The sequence below is a fragment of the Carassius gibelio genome, chromosome A21, assembly GCF_023724105.1.
Source record: "Carassius gibelio isolate Cgi1373 ecotype wild population from Czech Republic chromosome A21, carGib1.2-hapl.c, whole genome shotgun sequence".
NCBI classification, from domain to species: domain Eukaryota; kingdom Metazoa; phylum Chordata; class Actinopteri; order Cypriniformes; family Cyprinidae; genus Carassius; species Carassius gibelio.
Window position 1 is genome coordinate 19897104 of NC_068391.1, and position 11035 is coordinate 19908138.

The 11035-nt window shown below is 36.1% G+C and overlaps 1 protein-coding gene across 1 annotated transcript; it reads right to left on the reverse strand.

The window, feature by feature from the left end:
- Nucleotides 1-122: 122 nt before the first annotated feature.
- On the reverse strand, nucleotides 123-9828 carry LOC127942191 (trimethyllysine dioxygenase, mitochondrial). The gene is made up of 8 exons (XM_052537834.1): nucleotides 9625-9828; nucleotides 9334-9484; nucleotides 8545-8721; nucleotides 5483-5762; nucleotides 5259-5378; nucleotides 3494-3730; nucleotides 3265-3403; nucleotides 123-1339 (listed from the first exon to the last, which is right to left on the reverse strand). Exons 2-8 carry the CDS (start codon nucleotides 9476-9478, stop codon nucleotides 1208-1210), a joined length of 1230 nt encoding a protein of 409 aa, XP_052393794.1. The 5' UTR covers nucleotides 9479-9484; nucleotides 9625-9828; the 3' UTR covers nucleotides 123-1207.
- Between the last annotated feature and the right edge of the window lie 1207 nt (nucleotides 9829-11035).

Here is an 11035-nt window from a genome sequence, read left to right on the forward strand (position 1 = left end):
GCAGTTTATAGTATTGCAGTATGTTCTTTGTCTAAACTAAAATTAATATAATCAAAAAGTGACAAGGCTATTCAACTTAAAACAAAATGCAATTAAAAAAGACAAAATGCAAAGATACAAAATGCAAGGAAATTAATAATGTATTTATTTTCCAGAGGTACCATTGGTATTTTGTGCGTACATACATATGAGATCATTTTATATTGGATACAGAATGTTAAAATGCCTCAGATTCCAAAAAAAGCTCAGATTAATGCAATACAGTATATTTAAGCTTTGTGAGATCTTTAATATTATCTCAACCATGCACTCCCACATCACTGTTAAGGCACAAACCCACAGAAATACCCTCCATTTACAACCGTTTAAAGGATCGGTTCACAGTATCAGTTTAATTCATGACATTAAATCTCTTTCAACTTTAGGACACTGCTCCTTCTTTCTGCCTACAGTCTGTCACACAAGACTGTGTGAATTAATCTGAGCTGGACCAAAGCCAGCATCTGGAGTTTTTTTTCTTTTCTGAAATTGACTTATCATTTCACTGTAGAAAACCTGTTTGTCAGCTCGGATCAGGTGGAATACTTTGATATAGATCAAAATTAGATCAAAAATAGATTAAAAAAGATCAAAAGTGAGCACCGTTCACTTGCATTAGATGGTGAAAAATCCTATAATGTTTTACTCTAAAACTTGAATTTCTCTTCAGCTGAAAAAAGAAAGACAGATACAGTACACCTTGGATGGTGAGTAAATAATCAGGACATTATCATTTTTGTGAGAACACATTTCCAGGATTCAAACATCATTCTGCGAAACAAAGGATCTTCTGATTTGTGTGAATAAACTCCTTCAAATCAGACATTATAGTACAACTCTTTTAAAATATGTGCGTTTCACTCCATATTCTGCTGAGTTCCTGACCATTTCTAAAAAATACAAATAAAAATGTACATTTAAATTAAACTCTTTATTGCTACCATCTGTTTTTCTGTGGAAAGAAATCGTTATGGATCAAAAGATGCCTCCTCTACAATAAACAAATTTTATTCAAATCATAAAATCATTCAAAAAAGAGCTGAGTTGATAAGTAATACTGTTGGGATCCTGCTGTATAGCAAGCGTCCTCCGCTATGCTTGAGGAATCGGCTTGTTTTTGGTGAATGCTGGTGTACCGCTGTCATTTGGGAAGTTTAGCATTAGGTACTCAGGCCTGGAGACCCAGAGAGCGTGCTGTGTTCAGCACATCGTCACGCGTCAGATAACATCCGCACAGCTGTCGCAGGCCGGTGAACGACTCTCTGCCGTGCAGAACACGCCAGTTATCAATGAACAGAACCTTGGAGAAAACAACAGCAGTATGTTAACATGCACTGAATAAATCCAATCTGATTCTGAAAGCTCTGCTTAGATGCACCGTAAATTATGCAATCTGATTCACACAGTTGTTTACATGTGCATCTATTCTGGACTAAATTGTAGACACTGCATTCGTTAATGGAGAAAGCCATTGTGAGAAAGTCAAGGGAGCCACCATTTTTGCTTTGATGACATATTATAAAAATATATCATTGAGGCCCTATCATGGATTTTTGAAAAAGACTTTTCATGCAGTGTGTAACACAGCTCAAAGTGAATGAAGACATCCTGCAAAGTTTGAAATCTGAAAGTACACAGTGAATAAAGATATCGTCTCTCAAAAGTCGACTCTGACTCAATTATTAAAATGAAATATTAATACCTAAATATTAAAACGAGTCATTTTTTAAAACGAATCCCATGCTTTTCATGTTGACGTAGAAATTAATCATTAGCATATTGCCCGCCCACTTGTTGGTCTTTTTCCATTGGTCTGAATGAAAATGCAATTCATTCTTTGCCACTACGTGCTTCTTTTGGAGTGGTAAAAATAGCGGTTTGTAACGCTATACACAAAGCAGCGCTGCTCTCACAAACCTGCTTTATTATGAAATTAAAATGAACGCTACTTTAGCGTGACTCAATGGAGGGGTTTGGAAAAACGAATCGTTTTGAGCAAATAAAGTAAAAAACAAATGCATATTTTAAAGGGATACTCCACCGTGTTTTCATATTAAACTATGTTTTCCCCTTACCTAAGACGAGTTGATACATACCTCTCTCGTCTCAGTGTGTGCACTCAATCGCTTTGGCGCGCGGTGACACTTTGAAAGCACTTAGCTTAGCCCATTCATTCAATAAGGGCCAAGCAGAGAAGTTACCAAACACCTCCACGTTTTCCCTATTTAAATACAGTTACTCGCGTAGTGTAACTTGACCTAGGATGGTAACACAAAACAAAACGTTGCGCTTTTCTAAGCGTGTAAAATGGACAACTATATTGTGTGGCGGAATACCATGGCAAGTGCTTGTAAGCACTTCGTCTTGGCGCAGTAATATCTTCACTAGAGGGAGCGGGGGCCGGTGGGAGGATTTTTCACGAGTGAAGATATTACTGCGCCAAGACGAAGTGCTTACAAGCACTTGCCATGGTATTCCGCCACACAATATAGTTGTCCATTTTACACGCTTAGAAAAGCGCAACGTTTTGTTTTGTGTTACCGTCCTAGGTCGAGTTACTTAGGTAAGGGGAAAACATAGTTTAATATGAAAACATGGTGGAGTATCCCTTTAAGACAATAAAAGTGTTGTTTGACCTTGCATGCATGACACCCAAAACCAAAATCTGTACCTTTCTTTTTTTTTTGCATTGTGAATTTTTATGACATTTTGACACTGTTAAACTTGACATATGAAATAATAGTTAAAATATGTTACATAGTGTTTTTTTTTTTTGACAAGATTTTGAAAGTACAGGGCCAAGCACATTTTCAATTTACATTTAAAAAAAAAAAAGACAGTACAATTCTACTTTAAACGTATACTTTGCAATGTTTTTATCTCTCATAATATCAAATACAAAAAAAAAAAAAAAACTGGCTTTATTTTCTTTATGGCTAGTTATACTTATTTTAAAATCATAAACTATGTTTTTAGATTGTAATGTTAAAATTTTGGAATGAAATGTGATTTTAACCTTTTTTTGCACATAATATAAAGGCTTACATGGTTACATTAACTTTATTTGTTTTCATAGCCTTTGGCTGGTAAATTAAATAAACCAATATTGAATACAGATTAGTTTTAAATCCAAATACAAAAACGATGAGATATCTCGGAAAATTGTTTTTTTTTGCCCATATGGCCCAGCCCTATCTCAAACACCAGTGGAGATGTACTGCATACCTTCCCAGGTTTGAGTTTGACCCACAGCTCATTGTCTGGTCTCCTGAGTTCAGCGGAGAGCTGTCTGTGAGCCGTGTACCAGCGCCGCACCACATCATGAGGGACTGTGTTAATAACAGAACGGTCATAGTTATTATACCTGCAAAACAAGAGAACACAACTCAAACAAAGCTGGTGCAAAAACATTTAGATGTTCCTGTGACAGCACACGGGGAGTGAAGTCTCTTACCGAATCATGTACAGCTCGTTGTTCCACGGATAGACGTTGAGCACGGGGCCGATGCCGATCATGTGGTTGCGATGCTCACTCAGGTTCTCCACGTACTCGTGTTTGATGGGCACGTGTGAAAGCAGCTCGAAGTACTCGGGCGTGCGCTGGAGGACCGCGTCAGCCGCGTGGAAACCGTCCACCAGCAGAGTTCGGCCGCCCGTTCCTTCATGTCTCAGACAGTGAAACACCTGGATGCTGACGGAGCAACACAAAGCATGTATTAATCACCATTACACCGTACATGAAACTTCTGTTCCTCTTGATTTCCTTTTGGCTTTACCTCTGCATTTACATCCAACATTAATACAAATGTTTTTGAAACCATTATTGCACTGACATTTTCCACTTGATCTACTTTTTGATGCAATAACTAAATCATTGATATCAACAATAAACCATTGTGTATTTTATCATTAGAATAATACTAGAGTGCTACAAGTCTAATGTTTCCTGTAACATTTCACCGAGTAGCTGTTACAATTCCAATCATTTATGGAAAGCAAAACATTTATATAGATGTTAAGTTAATAGATAACCAACCAACTCTTTCACAGAACAGCTTTCAACATTAACATCATTAGAACAATTATTGACAATTTCAATTCGGTGAAGAGATTGTCAAATTTGGGGCAAGTAATCCAGACTGATGTTCAAAGAGATGCACAGCCTGACCATCACATGTAGACCCATGAGAGTAATCATGATCACAAGATCTGTGGATGGACTTCCCCCATCTAGAAGACAAGAACCAGACTGAGATTCCTTTAAGGGAACATTTCAGCCTCATGTCTCCACAGAACATCTTTATGTCAAGGAATGGCAGAGAAACTGTCTTATACAGATGTAGATGCCTCAAAATGAACTCAAAAAGCCTTCTAAATGAACATCAGTCCATCGCTTAACTCCATATTCATTTATATGTAACCCACACATTTGACTATTGTGTTTATAATCAGTTATTGTCTATGTCTTTTTAATAACTATTGGATAGCTAAAGGATACATAATCATGTTTAATATGTACGTATGTGTTAATTTCTGACCATCAGTTATTTGTCAAATGTATCATATTCTTGTTATAGGAATCATGTCCAAAATTAGACCCTGCAAGAACAGGAAAATGTTGACCCCCTTTGCACATTCAACACCAGTAACTTTACCTCCAGACTGAGCTAAACTGTTGTATCTAATATAATTTTAACCTCATAGAGGAACTCAATGCGAGGGTTAATTAAGTGATTGATGGTTGTTCATGTTTATGCAATTTCACATATTGCTGTTAACTTGGGATTCCATATTTCCATTCTCTTAAACTCATCTTTCCCTAACTTTCGATCTTCCTGAAACTTCTATTAATGTGTGTGTGCGTGTGCTTATGTTTTAGATTAGTTTATATCTCTTAGATTTATCTAATAAAGCCTTATTCATATTGAAAAGAGAAGTATCTTGTGTTTTGTGCTTAAAAGTTAATGTCTTAAACTGCCGATCTTGTTACTGTGCTAATTGATAGTGTTTCACTATAGTTTGGATATTAATATCCAGCGCAGATTTGATGTTAAACGGCTCGTTCAGTGAATCGCAGGCGCGTCTCAGTGATCAGCCGTGAAACACTGATTCCGTTCAAATTCCCTTTAAAATCGATGCACTACAGAAAGTCGATCTGACAGACAGGCATTTGGCCTTTGGTGGCTAACTGAAGCCCGACTCTGATTTTTCCGGTTTACCCGCAGGGTTCTTGGAAGTATGAGGTGTCGGTGTGGCGGTCCAGTGCCAGCTTTGTGTAGGCTGTATCTCCACGAGAGAAATCTGAAGTGAAGTTCCACATCCGCCCGTACATGGTCTCCCTGGAAACAAAGAATTGCTTCATCTTAAAGAGTAAATGATCACAGACAATCCGTTAAATCTGCTATCAAATCAACTCTGCAGGATTTACTGTACTGGCCCTGACCTGATGAGGCTCACTCTTTGGGTCACCGTTTCAGTAGCTTCTAGGGTTGGTGGGACGCCTTCCACGAAGGCAATTCCGTAAAGCAGGAAGTTGTTGAGGAAGTTCTTCAGCTCCTCGTCGCAGCTCATGAACTTGTCCCAGCTGGCAGAGGGCACCTGAGCGCTGGAGTAGATATCAGCGCTCCACAGGACACGAGGTTGCACCGCGCTCCTCTTCTGGCCCTCGTAGCTGTTCTGGGCCAGCCATGTGAGAGTGTACCGTGTGATGTGTCCATCTGGCCCTGGAGGAAATGATCTCATTAGGAGATAACTATGATCAATGAGTGAACATTTCATCAGTGGAAGATGTTAATAGTTCAGTAATGAGTCTATCAGCGTATGGGGTTCGGTACAAGTTGAGCTCAATTCACAAAAATTAAAGGAACACTCCACTTTTTAAAAAAAAAATAGGCTCATCTTCTAACTCCTCTAGTGTTAAACAGTTGAGTTTTACGTTTTTTAAACCCATTAAGCTGATCTCCAGGTCTGGTTTAACTCTAGAGGAGTTAGAAAATGTGCCCCTTTTTCAAAAAAAAGAGGAGTGTTCCTTTAATTTCCTTTAATAAAACAAAAAACAAATCTGGGTTACAGTGAGGCCCTTACAGTAGAAGTGAATGGGAACAAAATGTACTCGGTATCAATAGTGTAGCCTGCACCATAAACGTGTGAAATAATTGCTTATGACATTTTCTGTGTAAAGTCACATCCAATTTTACAACTTCATTGCCACTATGACACAAGATTATAAACCCTGAAACCCTAAAGTAGCTAAAAATGCTGATTTAAACAGCAAAAATAGATTTGCTATTAAGTTTAACTTCCATTGAATCTGACTCATAAATGTAAAGTTAAATTGACACTCTTAAATACAAAATACAGCAATGTTCCAAAAGATTCATTATCCTTACAATTAAATGGTTATCCTTGAAGTTTACACACAGGTTTACTAACATAATGACAACCCAATCATTTAATTTATTCCATGAACTCGTGTTCCTCACACCTGATCATATTTAGCAGAAGTACTCTGATTGTATTGACTGAAGAGTAAAGTCTGGTTCCTCTCGTTCTGTTTTCACCAATCTAAACATCCAGACAGGTTTTTCTCGCCACCGTCACCTTTGACTTTCTTACTAGGAGCTCACAAGAGCTTTCATCCAAAACTCATGTTGTTTCAAACCTGTACGACTTCTGTCTTCTGCAGAAGAAGGAATATTGTATTGAAGAATGTGGGAAACAAATTGTACGGACACAGCCCAGAAACATTTCTCAACATATCTTACACAACAACATGAGGATCATTTTTGGGTGAACAGCAGAGAAGGGAGTGTGTGCTTTCCAGATTTCTTCAAATGAACCATTTTACATCATTTTAATTGGCTGAAAAGCTGCTTTTGAACCATATGGATTGTGAAAAGAGCTGTACGAATAAAAATGCTAACAGCATTTCTCACTATTAGCTGCTTATCAGCATGCATTATTATCTTATTCTGCATGATCATATTTTAGATCCGTACCTAACTTAACAACTACTCTACTAACTATTATTAAGCAGCAAATTAGGAGTTTATTGAGGCAAAAGTCATAGTTAATAGTGAGAATTGGTCCCCATAGAAAAATGTTTAATGCAAAAGCGATTGCCATTAAATGCAATGCAACTTTTTCTTTGCTATGATGTGAACTGAATTGTCCACAGTAATATTAGGATTATAGAAATGTTTTAAGAAAGTAAACAGGGCCCATCTGATTTCATGTCAACTTAATAAAAAGGGAAACTCAGGGCACTTAACACCAAATATTTCACCGGTCGACTGACACAATCTTGGGCCAAAGTAACAAGTGAGTCATCAGAAAGTGAAGAATGCTGTTACTATGTAACTAACTGTAAAAATAAGGTAAAATGAATCTCACAGATGGGTTTCGTAAGAGTCAAAGGTTTGTCTTTCTCACAGAGACTTATCTTTACTTAGGAAAGAGATATCCATCTTTATTTTGGAAGAGTGTTTCATTTATCTCATCACCACAATCTCTGAGGAGAGAAGCATGAAGGCACAGTGAAAGTCTGATTATCTTCCGATCCCAACATTCCGCAATCTTGCAGAACACCGTGAACATTTTGTAAAGGAGACACGTTTAATGGTTTTGTTTAGTTTCCCGTACAAATACATTTTGAAAGGATGTTTACCAGGAAATGAGGAATGGGGGAATAAATGGGTTGGTTCACCGAAAAATGAAAATTGGCGATGCTTCTAATTTCAAAGGCTGTGCATTTGTCAGCTGCACATGTTAATTGCAAAAAAATAAATAATAGTAACCATTATATTTCAAAGAAATAATTAAATTACTCAAGAAAAAACAGCCAAGTTTATAATGGTTACTTTTGGAAAATAAGAAATCCTTGATTACATATCCGGCTGATATTCTCTGAAGGGTGCGTCCTTTGAAAATCAGACACAGATGTGGTTATTAATTGGAAACATCTTCCTTACTGTTTTTAACAGCAGCTCATAGTGCTCGAGTCTGTCAAGCTGCAAAACAAGACCACTACAGCAACAATATGTGTGAGCCTGGACCACAAAAACAAGATTTGAGTGTCAATTTCTGGAAATTGAGGTTTATGCATCATCTGAAAGCAGAATAAATAATATTTCCGTTGATGTATGGTTTATTAGGATCTGACAATATTTGTTCGAGATACAACTATTTGAAAATCTGGAATCTGAGGGTGCACAAAATATCAAAATATTGAGAAAATCATCTTTAAAATGAAATCTTAGCAATGCATATTACTAATACAAAAAATTGGATTTGATATATTTATGGTAGGAAATTTACTAAATATCTTCATGGAACATGATCTTTACCTAATATCCTAATGATTTTTGGCATAAAAGAAAAATCGATAATTTTGACCCATGCAATGGTTTTTTGGCTATTGCTACAAATACACCCCAGAGACTTCAGACTGCTTCTGTGCTGCAGGGTCACATCTGTCAGTAAAGCCATGCAGTGCTGAACACTTACACGTGAGGAACAGGCTGTTCTCGTCCACTCTGCTCTTGAAAGGCCTGATGTTCAGATCAATGCTGGCAGTGTCCAGGTTTCGCTGGTGTGTTTTTGAGTTGTAGCATGAAGCCGAGCGACAGTGATCTCGCAGCCACACGTAGTCAAAGTGCATTACAAGACCACCATAGTGGAGCTCTGAAGAAATATATTCAATTATTACTCTTGTTTAAACAAACATTCATTTTTTTAACCTACTGTTTATTATGGAATGTAATTTAACATAATAATCATATTATGATGTTCATGAATAAATTCTACAATGATGCACATTTATCAGAGTAAATAATGTGGATATAACAGTGATAGCAGCCAGGCTGATTACTCAACCGTTTTAGTGAGTAAATATAAAATAAACTTACATATATTTGTTTGCATCTTGTTTGCAATTATGAAATTTTATTCAAACCTAATCAGCCATTAAATTAAAAATAAATAAAATAGTAATAATGATTTTTTTTATCTAAAAGACCTTAGATCTAGCATTATTTTAGTATCATTGAGATACTATTATTTTTATTTTTTTTATGTAATTTTTTTTTTACTATTAATTTGCATTTCAGTAATAGTTGTTTCAGTACATCATATTAAATTAAATGAAAATAACAGTTTTAGTTAACTAGAATAACTCTGGTTTGATCACTGTATGTATCTATAATCATTTGGTTGAGAATGAACAAAACCCTTATAATAATAACACAATAGGAAGCTATTTATATTGCACTAGTCTGGGAATGTGATGTGTCTCACCCAGGCAGTCAGGCAGAAGCTGATAGTTGCATGAAGATGAATGGGTGGCAGTGTGCTGTAATCTCTTGCTCTGAGAACTGGCTCTCAAACCTTGCTCCAAGTGCACATATCCTCTCAGTCTGCTCAACATCCTTATCAATGCCATAGTGACCTGCAAAAAGAGAAAACCCCTTGCACATAACGCACTAATCACCAGCACATGCAGCCAAATGCCCTCATACACAAAATCTGGACATCAATACAGGTAGTGACAATGTAATACAGTGTATCAAAGTCTGCATGCATGCTTACTTGCAGACCACGAGCCTCGCAAGCGAGAAGGATCCGGAAATTCAAGCTCCAAGTGTGAAACCTCGGTGAACTTCGACTCGCGTCTGTTTCTTAAAGAGCTGCTTTATAAAATCGTTAACATTAATCATTGAACTTGAGCTTCATCCCCGCCATTGTGTCATGTGCTGTCCACGCAAGCGCTCAAACCCACAGAATCTACTATGCCGACGACGTACTTAATATTCATGAGCAAGAGCTGTGCTATTGGAGGTTACCGAGCAACGTCAGCATCATCTAATTAATATTAACGAGCATTCGCCGGGAAGGTTACAGCGTGACGTCACTTCGGATGTATTCATATTAATAAGCAAATCCTTTATCATAGTAGGATTCAGTTTTAGGACTTTTTTTTGTTCAATATAAAATATGTAAGCATATACTTACATTTACTTATCAGGTGAAAAAAGCTTATTAAATGCAATTTACTTTACACTGTCGACAGTAAAACTATATTTATTTTATAACATTAACATTTTATATCACTTATAAAATAATAATACAGTAATAATCATCCGTAAATAACTGTTAATAAAAGCCACATGCACACTTCTTCATCATAACTTACTAGTATGTAACTAGTTGTTTTATTTCTAATTTGTAAAGTATTAGCATACTTGCTCATGAAATACTAGTACTTTCACAATTCTCGGTAGATGGTAGACTAGAAAGCACTAGATAGTAATTATAATAATAATATTAACAAGGTTGAACAATAACAATCTCTCTCTCTCTCTCTCTCTCTCTCTCTCTCTCTCTCGCTCTCTCTCAAAGGGAAAGTATAGAGTGGCTACTGACACCTGGTGGTGTAAATCTAAAACAGCAGTACAGAAAATTTAAGTTTCCTATTTTCAAGATTGACTTCTATTATTATAGTCTTAGTATTATAGTCAATTAAAATTTTAAATTAACTTTTAAATTGTTATTATTTAAAATTATTGTTGTTTCTGGTACACTGTAATAAAAATGATTGTTATTTTAAAAGTAAAAACCTGTTATATGGTTAACAGTAAGTTTCCATAGGCCTACTATATACGGTGAATAGATGTAATTACATTTAATGAAATTTTAAAGTAAAAAATGTTTTTTGGAAATGAAAAAAGGTTTAAAGTGTAAAAACGAAAATTTAAACTCCCAGAATTCTCTGCATGTGAAACTTCATAGCTGATGTTTTTTTTTTTATTATTGCTATGTTTCTTACATCAAAAAATGCAAAAAGTTCTACTGGGGTATGACATTGAATGTGAAATACTCTTTGAATGTGGGATTTCTTATTATCAAAAAAACTAAATCGAGAAAGTAGTGAAAAAAATAAGTCTTTATTCACATGGCTTTATATTAAAAACATCTCTCAAGCGTTGTGGCTAACAAGCCT

Coding starts and splice junctions, on each gene's coding strand:
- LOC127942191 (XM_052537834.1), bottom strand. CDS start 9,478: ATGGCATTGATAAGGATGTTGAGCAGACTGAGAGGATATGTGCACTTG. Junction 5,763..8,544: donor GAACAGCCTGTTCCTCACGT/GTAAGTGTTCAG, acceptor CATTTCCTCCAG/GGCCAGATGGACACATCACA. Junction 5,379..5,482: donor CAAAGAGTGAGCCTCATCAG/GTCAGGGCCAGT, acceptor CTTTGTTTCCAG/GGAGACCATGTACGGGCGGA.